Raw genomic sequence first — 22,792 nt, forward strand, 5'->3', positions numbered from 1 at the left:
CTTGTGAACACAATATCTCCAAGGCGAATGAAAGGAATTTCACCAAACTTTCACCATTTGTGCATTTGGGGGACAAACATGACCTGATTAGATTTTGAGGTTAAAAGGTCACAGGTCAAGATTACTGTGAGGTCAAATGTCCATCCCCAAATCACAACTTAATAAGGCGTGTAGTCTACCAGGCGTAGGCGTCCCCATCGACGCCGAGTTCTATCTAGTTGTAAAATAAAATATTTTAAAAATGTACCGACGCTATACAAATCAATTTGACTTGACGGAATGAGTTGAAAAAGTTGTGGCGTGTGGCAGGTAATTTTTGGTGTGTGTTCCCCTTTAAGAAGCCCCTCCTTTCTCCACAGCAGGGGGAGGGTGAGTAAACTCCCGGAACAGCGATTGAAAAAAAGAAAAAAAGAAAAAAAAAAGAAAAAAAAAAGCAGCTCTCGCGGCGGACTGTTTCAAGTCCCCCCCGGTAGAAACTGTGCCTGATTTGTGGCCGATGTTGGAGATGTAAAAAAAAAAAAAAAACAGGAGGAGGAAGAAAACCACACACTACCCGGGGTAGCTATGGAGATGGAGCCTTTTCCTGGCCGCTTTCTTTGACAGGCGTCGAGTAGGGGCTTAAAAATCTTTCAAAAACGGAGTCCAACATGTACGCCAAAGGGAAAGGAGCCGTGGTGCCGTCCGATAGCCAAGCGCGAGAGAAGTAAGTTCAAAATTTGTGCGTTGTCACGGAAACCGTTAACGTTAAACGTTGACGCGAACTTACCTGCACGGGCGCCTAGTTCAAGAACTTGTTCAAACTTTGGTTGTGTTTCGACTGACGCTGTTCTTCAGGTTGTGATTTCTGTAGAGTGCTTGTTGTTGTTGTTTTGTCTGGTTTTTCTCGCTTTTGTTTAGTCTGCTTGGTTTAAAGCGCTCGCGCGCGCTGCCAAGTGAAAAAGAAACACTGTTTCTTTTTCCCCCTTTTTTGTTGTTACTGTTTACAGCTCGTGAGCTGCTCGAGACGCGTCTCGCGCGCTTATTGAAGTGAACTTGGCGCTCGTGCAGATGTTCTGCAGAACTGCGCACCGGGGAGAGTTCGGGTCCAAATGCATGTGGCTGCAACGTGTCTAGGAACGTTTAAAAGGCACGTGCAGGCATTAAAACCTGTACAAGATTAATTTGCATCCTATTTTCGAAAGTTTGCAAAGTTCTGAAGCGGATTCTGGACTTTCTTCTTCTTCTTCCATGCATGAGTGAAGAAGTTGAGGGTCGGTTCATGCACGGCTCTTTCAGGCATTAATACGATATACGTACAAAGTATGCACGTTGGCGGCACGGTGGTGTAGTGGTTAGTGCTGTCGCCTCACAGCAAGAAGGTCCGGGTTCGAGCCCCGTAGCCGGCGAGGGCCTTTCTGTGCATGTTGTCCGGGTGGGTTTCCTCCGGGTGCTCCGGTTTCCCCCACATGCAGGTGACTCTAAATTGACTGTGAATGGTTGTCTGTGTTTTGCCCGTAGTCAGCTTGCCTGCGACCCTGTAGAACAGGATAAAGCGGCTAGAGATAATGAGATGAGCTGTGGGTGGTAAAAGAGAGCAACTGGACTTGCTTGAAGAAAGGCTTCTTCAGTTTTGAGAACTGAAGAAGCCTTTCGGATGAGAGGTGAAACGTCTTCAAGCAAGTCCAGTTGCTCTCTTTTACCACCCACAGTTTACTATGACCTGGATGACTGAGAATCTTCACAGACATAATGAGATGAATGAGTATGCACGTTTTCATAAATGGTAACACCATACACACCAAGGTTGTTGGCTTTCCCGGTAGTATGATCGTGTTATCAGTGGTGTCATGGTTAGCACTGTCACCTTACAGCAAGAAGGTCCTGGGTTCGAGCCCAGCCGCTGACGAGGGCCTTTCTGTGTGGAGTTTGCATGCTCTCCGGGTGCTCCAGTTTCCCCTCCAGTCCAAAGGCATGCAGGTTAGGCTAATTGGTGGCTCTAAATTGACCTGCGATGACCTGGCGACTTGTCCAGGGTGTACCCTGCCTCTCGCCCATAGTCAACTGGGATAGGCTCCAGCTTGTCCGTGACCCTGTAGGACAGGATAAGCAGCTACAGATGATGGATGGATGATGGTGTTATGGTCAAGTGCACAGAGTGAAGCCTGTTTTTTTTTTTTTGCAGGGGGGGGCTTTGTCTGCGTACACCCCTTTTCCAAATTATGATCTTAAAGCGTCATTACAGCATCCTGTCCTTGACCTGTCCAGTCCGGTGCGAATGTCGCACTTCTTCTTTGAAACTTTTTTTTTCCACAAAGTTCCTCGTTTCCCAGAAGTCTTCGAGCCAGAGCATACGCTCCTCATCGAGACAGCGTCGGCTTTGCCCTGCCGTGTGTGCTCAAGTCTCAGCTTCGAATGTTTACACAATCTCTTGCTTTACTGATAGTGTTCCCACTGCCTCCGCTCCCTCAGAACTGTAGCAGGTGTCGGTATCGTGATCACGTCTTAACTTTTCATCAGACTCAACAGGACGGGCACTTCCTGCCAGATTTCCAAAAGTTTCACCTAAGGCTGACGCTTTTTTCTCAGTGCCAATTCTTTTAAGCATGCTCACATCACAGCTGATTTACTTGTAGACCCGCCCACAAAAAGTCCATAAAAAGGAAGGCTTGCAGAGAGCTTCAAATTAAATGGCGACGAAACGTCAAAACATGCACGCGTTGAAATGAATAAACGTTGAATATTCCGGTAGTGCAACTCAGCTAGGGCGTCATTACGTTTGTCCTTACCAAACGGCTAATCTTAGCCGTTTGGTCTTAAAGTCGTTCGTGTGAAATTACAATTGTACCACGTTTCCGTTAAATTCGTACATGTTCGTAGCGTACTCCGTATTTTTAAAGATGTGCAGTAACTCGCTGCCATTTATACAATTTTTAATACGATCTAGCCACATCCCCCTTCCCCTCCCCCAAATGCCGCATTTCTCGTATAAAGGTTCCTACGAACAATTTACGAAGTAATCTATTTGTATCCAGCTTCATCATCGAGGCTTGTTGGGTTTGCACTGTTATAAGAATCAAACAAAGCTGATACTGAAGAGTTATTTTTTGACCAATGTGGAAAATAAAAACTGCGTGGGAATGTTTTCACTGAGAATCCACCCCACAGTGGTTCAGGTCTTTCCACTGTCTTTGGAAGTTGTTGTCAGGGAGCTATCTTGGAGTTGGATGTGTGTAGCATGGTGTTGCTGGTGGGTGGAGTTGATGATTGGTTATTAGCATCATTATCCTGGATTAATTAACCTGTATTGCCTCCCCTAATGGCATTGGGGCGGGAGTGACTAGTTTTTGTACGATGATAACTTTTTTTTTTAAATGGTTGAGTGATTCCGTTTGGACCAAAACGTTCCTGTCTTTCCTTTTAGTTTGAGTATTTTTGAACAAATGTTAACTCTATAACCATGTGATTTCTCTAGAAGTCGAGATTTTGCTCAGTCATCTGAACCAAACATAAGTCTATGAAGGTTCATGTGACGTCATGTATGCAATAACAAGAGTGCTCTGAGAGCACAATATCCCCCGCTGGCAGCTATATCTATGCTATAAATGCTTAATACACCCTCATGAAATTGTCGAAGTACAAGTTTGGTAATCAAGGGCTGTAACTCTGGTAAAATGCGATGGAATTGCTATAAGTGTATTACTGACGTAGAACACAGAATCCTGCCAAGTTTCGTGAAATTCCTCCAAAAATTGAGAGGAGTTGATTTCAGAAGGTGAGTATCCTTCCCCGGACGGACGGACATCGCCACGACAATCCCCATTTGGGTCTTTCGGCCTGCGGGGGATAATAATGAGTAAATTGTTACACCACGGAAAGGTTACCTGACAAATCTTTAGACTAAACAGTTCCAGGGACTGATCGGAGTAGGACCAACTGGGAAGCTCTCCAGGAACTATGTACCTCGTTCACCCCATTTACATTTGCAATCACACTACCAGTAGGAACGCTGAAGCCCGCTTGCTAGCATGACGTTACCAGGAAATTTTAGATGATGTTTATATTTTGATGTGATGCATTATGAGATCATGCATTATTTCCTCTGTTGCATATATCCACTCAAGAAAGCCTGGACTTTGCCGTCAGTCCATTTGTTCGTGTGTGTGTGTGTGTGTGTGTGTGTGTGTGTCTCTCCTGCCCATTTTTTAACGCTAACGTTTAAGAATCGTTGGTTACACGGCTAAACAAGTCATTGCTAAGAGTCTTGCTTTGCCATAATGGGTGCAAACTTTGTACTTAGTTGGGAGTTTTCGAATGAGATGCCCAAACAAACCTTTTGTTAAACTATAAACATGGCTCTTGGAGGGTTTGAAAGGGATAATGGCTTGAAGTATCTTGTGCTTGACTCATGTTCAACCAATCAACACACTTGTGTCACACATGGTTCCTCTTGTGCTGGGAGAGAACCCATCCTGAAGTCGGAGCTTAAAAAAAGTCCCTCAAAATGGTATTCTAAGAACCGATTATTCTCAGTTCCTGCAATGTGGACCCACACACATACAGGAGGAGCTTCTTCCAGCTATGATTCGTACTTCCTAAGAACTAAGAAAAAGTTCCTCCTGTGTGAAAGCACCTATTCTCACTTTGCAGGTCTGTGCATGCCAGGGTGAGTTCAGGTCTCTCGTTTGCAAAGTTTTACGGACACTTTGAGTAACGTAGCCAGAACTTTAAACTGCAGCTCATCTAACGAATACAAACTCTGAGCCCTCTTTGCCACATCAGTTTCATCAGTAGATTGACATACAGTCAGGAAGCTGGTTCACAAGTTAGCTCACGAATTGTGAATGAGCATGATGCCCAGCCAACCACACATTCATGTTTATTTAGCTTAAGATGGGTTTTAACTGAGCGTTTGTGATTTGCATGTGGCTCGTGTGTTGTAATCCTTTTCTGTAACATTTCTCCCTTGAGAGGAAACAGAATTTGGTTGATGCTGTCAAATGCAGATTGGTGTCTCAAGTCAGTGCTAAGAGTCTTGGTTTGCCATCATGGGGTGAAAACTTTGGGAGTTTTCCAATGAGAGGCCCCCAAAAAAAGCCTTGAAGACAATGACTTGTGCTTGACAAGCTCGGGTGTCACGCTTGTTTTCCCGAGCCTTGTACATTTAACAGATTTCCTTGCTGAAAAATCACTCAGAGAATTCCCAATTAGCTGACGAATTGCATTTGGTGCATGGACTAACGTGAGCTGAGGTACCCCAGGACCAGGGGTGAGAACCACTGATCAGGGATGCTCTCTTATCCAGGCATCCTTGCTGAATTATTGACAGGATGGTTGGAAACACGATTTTCCTAACCGTCCCTTTGAAGGGCGCTTACACGCAGCCTAGCTTCATCCATGTTTTAAGACGGCCTTTTGTTCAAGGGCCTCGGGCGACATGTCAGGTGTGCTCAGTGTGTCGGATTTTTTTTTTTTTAAAGTTGACATTGAAGAATCAGCATGGGGTCCCCATTTCAGTGCATGCACCACGTTGATTAGTGCAGTTACGCCGCAGGACTCTGTCATCCCAGACGTTCTCCGATTTCTTTTAACGCGATCTAATTCAAATTAATAAATGAAAGATTTTTCATCTGTTTTGTTATACGTGGTACCATATAGTGCAAGCATCAGGCTCTGTGTAGGGGGGGATAAGAGAACACCGGTTCGCAAGTATTGCACCTGGCATTACATGGCCAGCCAAGCATCCTGACCTGTGTTTAATCTTCCCCTTGTGTACAAGACTCCCTGCAGAGAAACAAGGTGTCCCAGTGAAGCCGTTCTCCAACAGGGGCTAATAGGGAGTCTCGCGTCCTGTCACTCCTTCCTGTACCACCTTCTCTCACTTAATAGGGAGTCTAATGTCCCGTTACTCCCTCCTGTACCATCTTACTTACAATGAACCCTTGAGCTTCGAAGCCTGTTAGACCTGCAAGTCCCAATCAGCTCTCCAGTCAGCCCTCTACATTCAGCTTGGCATGGCTGTCTGGGGCAAAGGCACTAAGGCAGCCAAGGGAGAGGGGGGAGAGGGAGGGAAGAAGGGAGGCAATGAGGAGTTGTGATGGATTTGTCCCCCCTAGCATTCCCTCGAGCAAGCCTCTTTTCAGGTTTTTCAAGAAGCAAGAAAGCCAAGTTTTGTGTCAGCAAGAATTCCTCGTCATCGTTGCCGCCTCTTCTTCACCTCTGAGAGTACCACGCTGTTTCAGATTTGCATACTTTACTATCGGGATGCGGCCATTTGAATTGGAGACGGAGCTGAGCATAGACAGAGAATGCCTTTTTTTTTTTTTTTAAACTGATTTGAATAGGGTTAGTTTTTAGTTTGAATATGAGAATTTGAATGGACATGGCATTCTACAGTTTTTTCAAAATTCTTTGGGTATACGAATATGTTTCAAGATGGTGCTAATCTTCGTGGTGGTTTCTGATTTAATATTCCTTTACAAAACAGCATTTTTGTGCCATTGTTTAGGCACTTGATATATGATCCTGTTTAAAATAATTGTGGCTTGCCATGAAAACGTTTCTTTTTTAAAAATAAGGTATTTAAAACACGGACTGAGTCTCAACCAGGTAACTGACTTCAGTCCAGCACCTTCTTATTCTGCATCTGTCTTTTTTTTTCTCCCCCTCTCTCCTTTTTCATCTCGACGCTAAGCTGCCCTATCCCTCCCACCCCTCCCACATCCACACACATGGATGGCTGTCCCAGCAGTTAAATTTTTATCACTGTCTCTTGAAAATCAATAGTTTAAGCCACACCATTTCACTTGGCTTGGAAATCAGGCTCGAACCTCTAAGTGTCTCCAAATTCTGCTGCAGGAAAAGTCAATTGGTTTTTGGTGCATGAAATTTAGCTTGACCAGAAACCAGCTCCATTTCAGCTTCAGTTCGGGTGAAGTGTGTTTAAGCTGTGAGAACTTTCGAAATGTGAGGCAATTAAAAAAAAAAAAAGAGGTGTGTGATGATGTGTTGGCCGTAGCAGACTATGCACACTCCTAACCCTCTTCTGTTTCTTTAGTTTCTGAGTAAAACTGTCTTGCAGCCATGACTTTGTTTTTTGGGATCCTGTTGGATCCCAGTCCTGATGCACATCTCTTATGACAGGATTATTGCAAGAACCATTTGTTTATATATGTTATACATCTCGGGCTCTCTTGATCAGTCTTCTGCCTGGTCACATCTTTTGCCCAAGCCAGCATGCTGTTATCCAATTAGCCAACTTTGTGGCATAAGTGTACTTCATAGACTCTTGCAGATCCAGGTCGAGAGCTTCAGTTGATGGTCAGATCAAATATCAGACTGTGGTGTGGGGTAGTTGTTGGTGACGAGTTGGTTTGTGCATTTCAGAAAGTCTTGATTTCAACATCATTATGTAGAGTACACCAAATGGTGCGGGGGGAACCCAGTATGCGATAGTTCTGTAGGCGGAAACGCCCAGGGGAGAATTTCCAAACTGGTTCAAACTGACAGGAAGGCTTTGGTCATGTAAATGACCACTCTTTACAACCAGGGCAAGCAGAAAAGCATCTCAGAATGTACAACACGTTGAACCTGGAAGGCGGTTGTGCTTCAGCAGTTGAAGACCACATTGGGTTCCATTTCTGTCAGCTAAGAACGTGAATCTGAAGCTACAGTGGGCACAGGAAGCACTAAAAACTGGCCACTTTTGGTGAAACCACTCTCCTTTACCCTTGCCTCAGATTCCTGGTGGGCGTGGGCCCCAAGTGGTTGTGCTTCTGCTGTTGTGTCCAACAATTTAGAAGAAGAAGCCTTTATACAGTGAAATTCGTCATCTGCGTTTAACCTATCTGAAGCAGTGAGCACACATACATACACACACATCCAGAGCAGTGGGCAGCTATGCTACAGCACCCAGGGAGCAGTTGGGGGTTAGGTGCCTTGCTTGGCCCCGTGTTAACCTAACCGCATGTCTTTGAGCTGTGGGGGAAGCCGGAGCACCCAGAGGAAACCCACGAGGAGAACATGCAAACTCCACACACACCCCTTTTCCACCAAATCAGTTCCAGGGCTGGTTCGGGGCCAGTGCTGGTGCTGGTTCACAACTCGTTCAACTTGCGAGCCAGCTGAGAACCAGTTTGCTTTTCCATCGCTCGCGGTGCCACGTCATTACATCGCTGTATACGTCATTACGTCGCTGTATACGTCAGTTACGTTGCTACGTTTGCTTAAACCTTGGCGCGAATATCGAAGCAAAAACAACACGGAAGAAGCAGCAGCAGCAACAACAACAATAATAATAATAAATGACTTCGCGTTTGTACAGCCGCTGCTTCTCGTCGCTTAAAAATGGCGATCTTTCGCGGTCTTGTTATTGTTGTTGGTCTTAACAACTCGGCCCCCCCGCTGACGTAAGCGGTTCTTTCCTCTGGCCCAGCAGAGAGTTGGTGCTAGCCTGGAACCGGTTTTTCTGGCCCCAGAGTCAGTTCTTTGTCAGTGGAAACAGAAAACCCGGTTCCAAACTAAGCACTGGCCCCGAACCAGCCCTGGAACTGCTTTGGTGGAAAAGGGGCAACAGAAAGGCCCACGTTGGCCACTGGGCTCAAACCCAGAACCTTCCTGTTGTGAGGCGACAGTGCTAACCGCTACACCACCGTGCTGCCCTGATGTTTCAATCCAGATCTTTACTGCTCGAGGCTGCATATGCACAACAAAGATTACCTGTAGTCTTTTTAACTCACGTGCTTAAAGCTGCTAGTCAGACCTTGTGCGTTTGCCACGCGACGGTCTTTTAAAAAGCCGCTTCTCCCAACTGCAGTAGCCGCTCACTAACAACAGGAGGTTTTCAAAAGAGGTTTTGGGTTTTGTTTGAAACCCTCATCCTTGTGTTTATGGCTGTCGTTGAGTCCCCCCCCCCCCCCCCCCCCGTTCCCACATCTCTCAGCAGGAGGCGTTTCCCATTCTCCTCACTCTCTCGCGCCTTTGCTAAGCTTGTGTGTATGTCTAAGTCTCCTTCCTGTCTGTTGTCTTGGAGCTTATCACACAGCCGGTGAAAAGGCATTTCATGATCAGAGGATTTTCCCTAGTTATTTATGATCTGCCATCATCATGGTGGGTCATCACGGAAAACCCGCAGAACTCGGCATCTCTGTAAATTTTAATGGTTAAAGTGGCGTTTAAAGTAGTAAACATTTTTTCATTCTTTAGTTGCACGTGACCTCGAGTCATAATACGCAAGTATGTCTGTAGATTCGGATGCCCTTAGTGATCCTCGCAAAGGCCTATTCGGACTTCTAAATGCAGTCTGGGGACCTCGGATACAGAGCTGCGCCCTCCCACAGAGTTTCCTTCTCGGTCGACTGTGAACAGGTAGATGAAAAGTGGTGTTGCTCCAAAGATATAGAAGGACCAAACAAACAAATAAGCAAACACAAAAACAACACAGCAATTTGGCCAAGCGAGCCAGGGGCTATTTTCTTTGTGGGTATATGGAAGTAGAGAGGACGGAGGAAAGCCACATTGAATGGAAGCTTTAGCTGTGGCACTCTGGTTGCTGGTTAATTGCCAGTGTGAATGCACAAATGACGGAATCGATGGATGAGAGAAAATAAGAAAAACCAGGACTCATCAGGCATTGGTCAAAGGGTTGAATAGGATCTGTTGCTTTTCTTGTGTGTTATGAAGACTATCAGTTTTTAATTCTTTCTTCGTAACATAGAAAAGTCTCAATGTCCTTGCAATTTGTAACTATATCCTGGCACTGTGGTTAATTCATTGTCACTGGTTTTGTTTCTTGTACCGAGGTGGATAAATCAGTAACCCGTTACGGGCAGATTTTGTTCATTCCGACAAGTCGCCTCAACAACCAAGGTCTGCCGACTTGCACTTCACGTGTATTAAACACTCGATACGTCTCAGTAACTATAGCTGGACACCTCGTTCCAAATCTGACCCCATACTCCATTCACTCCACCCATCAGCTGAGGAGATCTGTTTCAGGATCAGGAAGTTTTCACCTAAAATAAGTCAACGTTGTCATATAGCGTTCTTGCTAATCATGTGGTTGCCTCAGGTTAAACGTGTCGAGAGAGAACGAAACCATTAGCCGGACTTGAATAAAAACTTTTATGTCCAACACAAGGACTGGACATGACGACGTCTCGGAGCTGAGCCGAATCTTGAAAACACGATGTTCTGTATTCGAAACGTTAACTGTAAAAAGACTATTATAGTCGTTTAAGCATTTGTCGATGTTCGCTAACTAGCTTAGTGTGCATTACATTACCTTACGTTACATTAGCTACCATGTTTTAGTTTCCAGGTAATCAAAACATGGCTACCTGAGTGTCCATTTAAGCCGAGGTCACAACCATTTTTTGGCCGTGCGATTTTTGGCGTTTCCCAAATCGCTGCGTTTTTTTTTTGTTCATGGAGAAAGACGCACGTTGGCCGTAAGTTTGTCTTGCAACCTGAAAAAAACGTAAGCTCCCGTAGAGTTTGTTTGACATGACAAAGAACCTCTGCGGCCGGTCTGCAGCCAGTCTACGGCTCGAAAATCAGCACGTCACACGCGCGCCCTCTGTGCGTTTCTTGCGTTTTTTGCACGTAGACCGGCCGTAGGAGCACGTACGGCCGGTTGTGACCGAGGCATTATGTAGTCAGCTAGCTATTTAACAATTATTACAACCACAAAATCGAGTCGTACGTAAGCTGATAGCCGACGAGTCAGGTACGATGAGATTGAGTGGAATAATTATTTTATTCTAACCACATTCACTGAATTTTGAGCGAGCATTTTTATTTTTTGCAAATTCGATAAATAAAAACGTTATACAAAACGTCCAACAGAATCATTTCTGTTGGACGTTTTGTCGGATCTTTGTATAAAGTGCCGTCTTGCTGTCGTGCCGAGATATAGAACATCTTTAGACATTTATTTAATTATTTCTTGGCCATTTCAGTTCTGTAACTTTCAAACTTTTTTGAGGTTTTGAACCAGTCTAAAAAAAAAATCAAGAAATCGTAATGCTTAAAAATGAACAATGTAAACAAACCGGCGAAATGACCGGAGCAATTGGTGAAAAATGCAATGATAATTCTTGAAAAAAAAACCCCGCATCCTTGCCATCAAATAATTTCATTTCATGTTTTGTTGCTTTTTTTTTATCGACTAGTTTTTTTCTTCGTCCTCTGTTGCTTCAGCAACACGCGCCGCCATTTTGTTTTTCCTCTACTCATGGTATATGAGCTGATAGCCTAGTAGTAGAGTAGCCAGTCAGAGCGTGCAATTGCTCATATCCAGTGAATGTAGATAGAATAATGTGTTGAGCTAGTTTGTCCAGTCTTTTATTAGTATAAAACAACAAAACAAATTGCAGTAAGCTGTTAACATGAGCAGGCCTCAACGTTAACTTTTGACACCTTAAATGGCCTCAAAGAATTTCTTGAATTTCCTTTTGCCCTAAAATTTTGCGGTATTTCGGCAAGTTTTTAAGTACACGGCTCGAGGCAATACTGATATGTTTTCTAGAGGTATAACTGAGGTGTTTAGACGAAAGTACATGTTTTAAAAAATACTTTTTTTTTTTAAAACAACCTTTATTTTTTGCAACAGACGAACAAGACAGGCCTGAAAACACGAAACGTAAATGGATATCTTGTATCTAAGACTTGCGTACGGTACGAGTACATAAATACGTCTTTTTATATAGAGTTTAGGACACAAAACACACTGACTAGCAATATTGCAAAACTGAATAACGGAACAGGAGTATGTCCTGCAGTGCTGTCTTATCGTTCAGTTTGCCGTTGCGTTTAGACGGAAACCAAACAACCTTTATAGTGCGGTTTACTGGACTTACCACTAGCTTTTTTTTTTTTTACATATATGCGAACGTTCTGAAGTCAACCCGGGAAAACGTAGAGGGCACCAGCGACCACTCGTAGTGATAAAAAGCACAAAAGCGAGCCAGTCGGAATCGGCATTGCAAATCGGGAAGAAAAAACCAAAACGGCGATCACAGAGGAGGCGAGGATGCTGGTTAATACGGCTTGTTTTTTGTCTTGTACTCACTCGAAGATCATTTTTGTGCTTAAAGACCTTATTCTCATTATCTCTAGCCGCTTTATCCTGTTCTACAGGGTTGCAGGCAAGCTGGAGCCTATCCCAGCTGACTACGGGCGAAAGGCGGGGTACACCCTGGACAAGTCGCCAGGTCATCACAGGGTTGACACATAGACACAGACAACCATTCACACTCACGGTCAATTTAGAGTCACCAGTTAACCTAACCTGCATGTCTTTGGACTGTGGGGGAAACCGGAGCACCCGGAGGAAACCCACGCGGACACGGGGAGAACATGCAAACTCCGCACAGAAAGGCCCTCGTCGGGCACGGGGCTCGAACCCGGACCTTCTTGCTGTGAGGCGACAGCGCTAACCACTACACCACCATGCCGCCCAAATGGACCTCATCTCATCTCATTATCTCTAGCCGCTTTATCCTTCTACAGGGTCGCAGGCAAGCTGGAGCCTATCCCAGCTGACTACGGGCGAAAGGCGGGGTACACCCTGGACAAGTCGCCAGGTCATCACAGGGCTGACACATAGACACAGACAATCATTCACACTCACATTCACACCTACGGTCAATTTAGAGTCACCAGTTAACCTAACCTGCATGTCTTTGGACTGTGGGGGAAACCGGAGCACCCGGAGGAAACCCACGCGGACACGGGGAGAACATGCAAACTCCGCACAGAAAGGCCCTCGTCGGGCACGGGGCTCGAACCCGGACCTTCTTGCTGTGAGGCGACAGCGCTAACCACTACACCACCGTGCCGCCCAAATGGACCTAACTCGCTAAAATATTTCTGTTTAGGCAAATCAGGAATTCGTGCAATACCTGCCGTTGAGGCTTGATGAGGCCTTCCGGGGTTTTTTTCCCTTCCTTTTTCCCTATTGTGTGAAATGTATCTGTTTATTCTGATGAATGACTCTTCGACTTCTTCATCCTGATCCGTTGGTTAATTAAGTAACTACTGAAGAAACGTATTCCGAAAGAACCTTCATAGCCGTCTTGAACGTGGACGTATCGTTAATTGTTGGAAAGATTACTGGTACAAGAAGAAGAAGGAGGAGTACAAGGAGCCTATATTAACTAAGCAGTCACTCTTCTTTTTTGCTTCCCAGGTTGGCTTTATACGTGTATGAATACCTGCTACATGTTGGTGCTCAGAAATCTGCACAGACCTTCTTGTCTGAGGTGAGTGTGTGTGTGAGAGCGTGTGTGCATTTGTAAATCCCAGCGAGCAAAAAGCATCGCAATGGCAGTTGAACCCTTGGGTCAAGAACACTTACGCAGTCCATCACGCTCCCAGATAGCTCGTTTTAAACGGTAAACAAACCCCTGTAGACAGAGCGGTGTGTGAAAACCGTAATTAATTGGGGGTGAAATTAATTAACTCAACTTTGCCCGATCACCGCATCAGTGCTTCTTGCCTGTAGTGGGGCAAAAATTTGATAGGATGTCATAATTACGTACATCATAAATCGCTTGCTTTTAAACGGTCCAGGAACGAAAGCTATAAATCCGTGTTCGAACGACACGGCACTGTTCGAGTTCTCGAACCTGATTGGTCAGCCATGCACGTCATCATTTCTATAGCAACAGCGTATACAGGGGTTCTGACCACATGGCGTAAACCATATTGACAAAGAGAAACGAAACGTTCTGTAACAAGACGTTTAGTTTACAGTACAAAACAAAACAGAGGCCGGTGTTTATAGCTGCTCAAGTAAAGGCCAATTTATGCTGACAACCCAGTCCTCGCAGATGGCGTCGCAGATAGCGTCTGCGTAGCCCCCCCACCTTCGCAGACGCTCTGCGCGCACCTCCCAAAAATTGTGACCACCGCAGAAGCCTTGCAGACAGCGTCGCAGACAAGAGGGCTCTGATTGGTCCACTCTACATCCGCTGTACACGCACTTCCGCTTCCCTACTTTCCCGGTTTGGTTTGTTTTCACGACCGCCATTTTTAAAAACACGAGCGAAGATGGAGCAGCACGAACAGCAGTTGATCGAGGAAGTACGTACATCTATACGACTCCAGTTCTAGTCATTATAAGTAACCGGAGGATAAACACTCCACTAACCACACCCACCAACTACTCCTAGCGATTTCGCGACTTCGCGCCCCCTTGCGTTGTGGCGGTGAATAACATCGCGCACACCTATTACTCCCCGCTCAACGATAAATTACAACTGTCTGCGAAAAGCTATCTGCGAAAGCCTTGTCGCAAGAGCATGCAGAGGCCTTAAGTCGTAAAAGTAACTATAAATGGTTAATTTTGTTTTTGGTTGATTTTTAAAAATCTTCGAAACATTTGTTCGCATGTAGATGACGTATAACAGGAATGAAAAGCTTCTTCACGTGCAGCTATGGGAAAATAATCAACACGTCTTGGGTTATTTTCCTCTGAGAGCATGCGCTGTTGCGTGTGGGTTTTTTGTTTTTTCTTTGATCGTCGAAGGATGAATGATTCCTGAGAAAGTTCTAAACCTGAGCTCGGTCCCAACTTGCGCGAACCAGCAGCATCTCGGTGCGACAGTCGTGTTTTCTGCGCTTCTCAGAAACCTCACCGAGCGTGATACAAATCTGAAAAGCACAGCTCCGTCTCTGTGTGGGAAATACGCCAATCAAAGCGACTCCCTGTAAGTGGGAGAAATATTTACGGGCTTAATGGCCGAGAGACGTATTGGAAGCCGCCAGCGTCGTGTACAGATAGAGATCAGATGCTCGGTGGTCCATTAGGAGAAAGAATGAGACGATTCGTTTTTGTCTGCGTCGGAGCCAGAAATAGGTGTCTTAAATATGGTGCAATGGGAAGCGTCTTTTGGAGCACCTCACATTTATCTTTGTGTGTGTGTTGTTGCAGATCCGGTGGGAGAAGAACATTACGCTAGGAGAGCCCCCAGGATTCCTGCATTCGTGGTGGTGGTACGTCGGATTTCCTTCTCTTGTTGTTTGTTTGTTGATCACCATCAATATTGTTCATCCCTCAACCCCAGGGGAATGGTATTTCTCCCAGTTCATGATAACTCGCGTCAGAAGGTGGCCTACGTGTTCTGCCGTGACCCTCAGCCCTGTCCTCACTGACTCCGCCCACCGACAGAAAACAAAAGCCCCAGATGGTGGAGTGAAGACAGGACACGCCCTCGCTCTTACCCCCACCGCCAACCTTTGTCTCTGGCTGTGTCCTTTTGTCCCCCCCAACCCCGAGAGAGCGGATTAACTCTTTGCATACCACTCTCCTTTGTGCACGATGACCAAATCCCCACCTCCCCGCTGTCTTTTTTTTTTTTTTTTTTTAAATATCCTCGCCTTCTCTGCTGTCGTTGGGGGCAGGCCACAGGGTCAACAGCCTCGAGGTTTCCCGAGTTCACCAAGAAGGGATGATTAAAACGACCCGCCACCTCCTCAGTTCTCCCCTCCTAATCGTTTGTTCACCCGACTATTGATGCCCGCTCACTTAACCTTTATTTCTTTCAGCTTAATTAAAGGATTGGGACTAATTGATCACCTCCTGATTCGCTCGCTGATGGACTTCAGGAAAGGTTCATCAAAAGATTGTTTAAACGTACTGGGAAGCGCTCGACGATATCATGTACCACCGAGAAATCGTGATAAACTGCGTCACGAGGTAAAAAAAAAATAATCACAACAAGAAAAAGCAGTTTCAGCGGTCTCGAAATTCAGGGTAATAAAAGGGTACGAGGCAGAGAATAGGAGGGTGCAACGAAAAAGGTTGAAGCCCTTCACCGTGAAGCACAGGTGAGGAAACCGGGGTTATCCGAAACACAGTTTCAAGGTTTTGAGGAGGAATTTCCAATTTATTGTAAACAGCAAATGAGAGTCTGAAGTGATGGTAATCATCTCATCTCATCTCATTATCTCTAGCCGCTTTATCCTTCTACAGGGTCCCAGGCGAGCTGGAGCCTATCCCAGCTGACTACGGGCGAAAGGCGGGGTACACCCTGGACAAGTCACCAGGTCATCACAGGGCTGACACATAGACACAGACAACCATTCACACTCACATTCACACCTACGGTCAATTTAGAGTCACCAGTTAACCTAACCTGCATGTCTTTGGACTGTGGGGGAAACCGGAGCACCCGGAGGAAACCCACGCAGACACGGGGAGAACATGCAAACTCCACACAGAAAGGCCCTCGCCGGCCACGGGGCTCGAACCCGGACCTTCTTGCTGTGAGGCGACAGCGCTAACCACTACACCACTGTGCCGCCCTGATGGTAATCAATCCGAAAAAATTTTAATAGAACCGCCATCCAGTAAAGAATCAAAAAGAAATCTGACAATGCGAAACTTTTTTGTTTTTGATGTTGACAAATCAAGTAACAGTTAAGAGAACTTGATTTTGTAAACCTCAAACATACAAGTTTCGTATAGTCAAAAAAATTTTTTTTTGATTCGTTATTCAATTTCTGAACAATCTGAGTATTGATCTAATCCTAAAGCTTCCATAACAGTGTCTGTAGTGATATCGGGTACTGAACCAGATTCAGGTTCTAAAGTGGATATAAAAAGCGTACACACCCCGTTAAAACGATAGGGTTTTTTTTTCGTGATGTAAAAAAAAAAGAGACCACGATAAATAATTTCAAAACTTCCCCACCTTTAATATGACCTATAACCCGTATAATTCAAATGTGAAACAAAAATAAGCTGCTTGCGTAAAGGCCAATTTATGCTGACAACCCAGTCCTCGCAGATGGCGTCGCAGACGGCGTCTGCGTAGCCCCCCCACCTTCGCAGACGCTCTGCGCGCACCTCCCAAAAATTGTGACCACCGCAGAAGCCTCGCAGACAGCGTCGCAGGCAAGAGGGCTCTGATTGGTCCACTCTACATCCGCTGTACACGCACTTCCGCTTCCCTACTTTCCTGGTTTGGTTTGTTTTCACGACCGGCATTTTTAAAAACACGAGCGAAGATGGAGCAGCACGAAGAGCGGTTGATCGAGGAAGTGAGGAAGTACGTACATCTATACGACTCCAGTTCTAGTCATTATAAGTAACCGGAGGATAAACACTCCACTAACCACACCCACCAACTACTCCTAGCGATTTCGCGCCCCCTTGCGTTGTGGCAGTGAATAACATCGCGCACGCCTATTACTCCCCGCTCAACGATAAATTACACCTGTCTGCGAAAAGCTATCTGCGAAAGCCTTGTCGCAAGAGCATGCAGAGGCCCTAAGTGTGCACACCCTTAAACTAATACTTTGTTGAAGCACCTTTCGATTTAATTACAGCATTCGGTCTTTTTGGGTCGGAGTCTATCAGTCTGCCACGTCTAGACTTGGCAATATTTGCCCACTCTTCCTTGCAAAATCGGTCAGATTGCGAGGGCGTCTCTTGTGCACAGCCGTCTTCACGTCACCCCACGGATTTTCAGCTGGATTTAGGTCTGGGCTCTGGCCGGGCCGTTCCAAAACTTTTTTGGGCTGAAAGGTGAAATTCCTCTTCATCTTCAGCTTTCTAGCAGACACCTGAAGATTTTGGGCCAAAACTGACTGTTCGTAATTCCCTCCACCTTGACTAAAGCTCCTGTTCCAGCTGAAGAAAAACAACCTCAAAACATGCTGCCACCACCATGCTTCACCGTGGGGATGGTGTTCTTTTGGTGATGCGCAGTGGTGTTTTTGCGTCAAGCATACCTTTTGGAACCGTGGCCAAAAAGTTCAACCTTGGTTTCATCAGACCATGACACGTTTCCCCACATGCTTTTGGGAGAGTTTATTTATTTATTTATGCAAAATTTAGCCGGGCCTGGATGGTTTTCTTTGACCCTACCTCATAGTCCAGACATATTGAGAATACGGGAGATTGTTGTCACGTGTAGTACACAACCAGTACTCGCCAGAAATTCCTGCAGCTCCTTCAGTGTTGCTGTAGGCCTCTCGGCAGCCTCGCTGACCAGTTTTCGTCTCGTCTTTTCATCAATTTTGGATGGACGTCTAGTTCTCGGTAACGTTCTTGACGACTTCTTGACGACTGTCCTCATCATGGTAATGCCGTGGAAATGTTTTTGCACCCTTCTCCTGACTGATACCTTTCAACACTGAGAACCCTGGCTTTTGCTGGAGGACGCAACTGAGTAAACGTCTGAACTTCATTAGGGGTTAATCAGAGTCAATTGATGGCGGGTCTGAACCCAAAAAGTCTTAATGCTGTAATTAAATCAAAAGGTGTTTCAGCTAAGTATTTTTTTTTTTTCAATTGAATTGTACAGGTTATAGGTCACGTTAAAGTTGGGAAAAGTTTTGAAATGATTTATCGTGGTCTCAGTTTTTTACATCAGAAAAACCGATCATTTTAACGGGGTGTGTAGACTTTTTATATCCACTGTGTGTGTGTATATAATTGGCATTGCACTGTTTTATAATAAGTGAATCTATATTCATGTGATAACGAGTGACGGTTCTTGCAACCATACAAAACCAAACGTGTGTAAACTCGTATGTATTTATAATTTTAACGATGACCGTTAACATTAACTGCATGGGCGGCACGGTGGTGTAGTGGTTAGCGCTGTCGCCTCACAGCAAGAAGGTCCGGGTTCGAGCCCCGTGGCCGGCGAGGGCCTTTCTGTGCGGAGTTTGCATGTTCTCCCCGTGTCCGCATGGGTTTCCTCCGGGTGCTCCGGTTTCCCCCACAGTCCAAAGACATGCAGGTTAGGTTAACCGGTGACTCTAAATTGACCGTAAGTGTGAATGGTTGTCTGTGTCTATGTGTCAGCCCTGTGATGACCTGGCGACTTGTCCAGGGTGTACCCCGCCTTTTGCCCGTAGTCAGCTGGGATAGGCTCCAGCTTGCCTGCGACCCTGTAGAACAGGATAAAGCGGCTAGAGATAATGAGATGAGATGAGATGAGATTAACTGCATGATGGATGTCAAGTCTGCCCTACAAGGATACGTTGCATTCCGTCACAAGTCAAAACGTAAACCGTGCCGAGTGGGCGGGTTTGACCCAAAACAGGCCGTATACAATAATGGGACAGCGATCGATATCGATAATTTAATTTAATATTTAGCCGACCAGCATTTATCCACGGACCCGTACACAGACGTATTTCACTCGGTAATCGTAGCGGCGGCTAAAATTACAGACTTATCGAGGCCTTTTTTGAAAACCAGGCATCTAACGTGCCGCTCTGCTTCGCTTCTTAGTCGCCATTGCTAGCCACACGAAACATTTGTCAACACCTCGTCAGCCAATCAGACGACATCTTGGTTACAGCATAACGGCTGCCTCGATTTCTTACGGACGTGTTAGCATCTGGCTATTATTTAGTTGAATAAAACTTTCACGCTGCTCAGTTATGTAAACAAAAATATTTTTTTGTTACCCCGTGAAAAATAGACGGCGGCAGATCCTACTACAGACGTATCATGATGCGTATCGTTTATCGTATCGCGTAAGCATCGTGATACGATATTTCCGTCATATCATCCAACTCGTTTTACAATCGTAATACCCAAGTCTAAAAATCTGAAAAAAATTATCTGTAGTAAAGAGCTGCGTGTGTGTGAGAGAGAGAGAGAGAGAGAAAGAGAATATCCTTCTTATTACTTAAAAATGTAGGAATCATTAGAGATTTCGTGACTAGATGCACCACGCAGATCCGTGGAGTCTTTTTTTTTTTGTAACAGAAAGAGACAAAATGTAAAAAGCAAAATGCGCACACACAATACAGCACCAGTATTTAAAAAAAAAAAGAAAGAGAAAAAGAGCTTGATTTTATACAAAGGAGGACATGAAGAGGGAAAAAAAATATACATCTGAAAGCCAAATTGAGTAGCAGTGTTTGTTTTATTTATTGTAGCATAATGACGTTTGTCCACTGTCGCACAACGCACACGATCCTTCATTTCGTTTAGACTTCCGTTCGAGCAGTGAACGCTCAAAGAGGACGCGTCTCGATCAGTCGTACGCTTTGTCGTTCACTTCCGACCCCACGCTCGTGCCAACAGACTCTTAAATCTCGGTATCCAAACGCGAACTTGAACATCAGACAAGTAAAGTTTTAAAGGAGAACTGAAGGCAGTTTTTTTTTTTTTTTAATCAAAAGGGGTGTTCACACGGCAACTTTTACTCCGGTGTAGCACCGGGGCTGCCCCGGTAGAGCGTTCACACGGTACAAAGTTATACCGGTGTAGCCCCTGAAAGCTGCTTAAACCGGTGCAAATCTAACCCTGCTCGGGAGGTGGTTTAAGAAATTTACTCCGGAGTAAATGCTAGTTTGCGGGGCAGCACCGATATAAAATGGGACGTCTGAACGCTACGGGGTAGACTCGCTACGCGTGAGGAGAGTTGATTACATACGGGCATTGCATAATTTGCATCCTGGTATTTTGCGCGTCCAAAATGGCGAATATCAACAACAACAGAACTGCGTGTCTTCCAGTGTTGCCAGATTGGGCGGTTTTAAGTGCATTTTGGCGGATTTGAACATATTTTGGGCTGGAAAACGTCAGCAGTATCTGGCAACACTGGTGTCTTCATCTACGTTGTTTTCCGGGCGCTTGGTGATGCCATGACAACCGGGACAAGGAAGTACATTTTCACGCATTACTACTATCGTATAGCACGGTCGCAAAAACTGCCGTGTAAACGCAAGTGGGGCTGCACCGGTGCTAACACGCTTCTCTCTACATAGTAAGCAGGTTTGTGACGTGCGAACGCTCCACAAAATTTACACCGGTGTAAGATATATCGCAACAAAATACACCGGTGCAGCATCGATGCAAATATGTGCCGTGTGAACATCCATAAAATTCTATTAATCTCATTTTATTAGCTATAGAAATGCATTTTTGATAGCTATTTCGTCACTGCTATAGCAGGTTGAGAGTTTTGAAATAATATATCAGTCTATATGTCAAAGCAACGGCCGTAAACGAGATTGGTCGAGACGTCGTAGGACAAAAGCGACCAGCATCTGCCGACGCTGTCAAAAGACGCGCGCGCCCTCTTTCGAATGCTGACGTCATCAAGCCGGAAGTTTTGTTTGTTTTGATAGCAATCAGGAAAGTTTGAAGAAAGTAGGCAGTCATCGCCATTTAAACTCGTTTCTGTGCAATACTTCGTTTGGAAAACAGTTTTCAAAATGGCGGTGCTGACACTTGACGTTTCGAAGTCTCGCGCAAGTCTCGTGACGATCGCACGGATAAGCGACGCCTGCCGTGAACCAAACGAGCTAAATTCAACGTGGCTAAAAACCGAATAGGCCGATTGGTATAATATTTAATTGCGAAAACCGAAAATGTAATTGAGTAACACGTTAATTAAGAAATAAAGCAAGTTTTAAAAATGACTTCAGTTCCCCTTTAACGAACTGTGTTTCGGACTGCCGCGTGCAAAAGACGGCCGTAAACCCCACAGAAAAGGGAAACGTGTGGGACGTCAGCCTGCTCTTATTACCCCCACCCCCGCCCCTCCTCCCTGCCGTTTCCTGCCCGCAGAAGACGGCCTCGATGCCGCCAGGTGTAGCCAAGTCCTCAAAGAATCGTAATTGACCTGAAAACGCAGCTCCTTACAATTAGCGTCGTTAAATCTCGAAAGACGTCATCGAGGGAGTGTTTCCCAGCTTCCTCTGCGCGAAGCCAGCATCGTGATGGATTTTTTTTTAAAATTCATTGAGACCTTTTTAACAGGTCTCATCCCTGCAGTCGATTAGCGGATTCCAAGTTCCTGCCCTTTCGATACCTCGGGCGAAGGTGTCGGTTCTTAACACGAAGTTTTGCGGCCTCTCAACCAAACATCGTTTCACCCGTGAAGCTTCGTCAAACGTCCTTATTTCCTGCTTCTCCGAAACGGCTTTTCGTTCAGAAATCTAGTTCGACGCAGGAAGTCACGGCTTTCGATCACGTCTTCGTCAAAATGCTTGTTTTTAAGGCAGCGAAAAGTACAGGTCCGTTGGGCTTTTTTTTTTTTCTTTTTTCAACCTCCACCAAGCTTTTCCTCGATCTGTATAGATGGAATCTTTTTTTTTTTTCCGTCTGTTTTTGGTTTCTGCTCCTCGTTAATGGCCCCCACCCCTCCCCACACACACACAGTCCGGTTCGCCTGCTCTTATTTTCCTGCCATTTTTTTATGGAATGTTCCTTATCCCAGTAAACATTCAACGTGGAAGGGGGGAGAAAAAAAGTGCTCGACGCACCCGAGACGCAATCCTGACCCCGAGAAACCACGATTCGTGATGACGTCGGTGGTTCGGAGTCATCTCGCGAATCTCGTCAACCGATTCGTCATGTTTCGCCTCCCTCTTTTTTTTTTTTTTTCCCTCCTTCTCACCCCCAGTAGCTTTATTGGTTATCTGTTAAATCGATGTCTAAAGGCCGAGAGTGATCTAATTTGGATGTCTTAAACAGGTACTTAGTTACAGCGCAGTAATTAAAATGCCATTTGGAAGGAACCCTTGCGCTCCCCCTCGGCGGCCCTGGAGGACCTGAGTGGACTTAATTGAGGAAATCCCTGGCTTAATTGATCCGTAACCCGCCGCTCGTGCCAAGCGGACAGAGGCTCGCCGGAGAATCTGCGAGCCGCGCATCATTTATCGCCCCCCCCTTTTTAATCAGGCGCAAAACGGTGCGTGCGCTTCCCGGATCCTGACGGATGGTGAACGGGCACCTCGTGGAAACCCCGCCCCCTTCCCTTTATGTCACATCAGTCATCTTTCATGTCTTATTTATTATTTATTTTTCTTCTACTTCTTCAAAGATCTGGTCTGG

The 22,792-nt window shown here is 45.5% G+C and overlaps 1 protein-coding gene across 2 annotated transcripts in view; it reads left to right on the forward strand.

Moving 5' to 3' along the window:
• Window positions 1-492: 492 nt before the first annotated feature.
• The window catches only part of zgc:110158 (uncharacterized protein LOC553590 homolog), an 83,251-nt gene continuing 60,951 nt past the window's right edge, over window positions 493-22,792 (forward strand). Inside the window, exons 1-3 of one of the 2 annotated variants that reach the window (XM_060929494.1) lie at window positions 493-703; window positions 13,166-13,238; window positions 14,912-14,973. In XM_060929494.1, the coding sequence (XP_060785477.1) occupies window positions 648-703; window positions 13,166-13,238; window positions 14,912-14,973 (191 nt within the window). In that variant the 5' untranslated portion in view covers window positions 493-647. The remainder of the gene's footprint in view (window positions 704-13,165; window positions 13,239-14,911; window positions 14,974-22,792) is intronic. The other variant, XM_060929485.1, reaches the window with a different exon arrangement.

This window comes from Neoarius graeffei, chromosome 1 (genome assembly GCF_027579695.1).
Source record: "Neoarius graeffei isolate fNeoGra1 chromosome 1, fNeoGra1.pri, whole genome shotgun sequence".
NCBI lineage: Eukaryota > Metazoa > Chordata > Actinopteri > Siluriformes > Ariidae > Neoarius > Neoarius graeffei.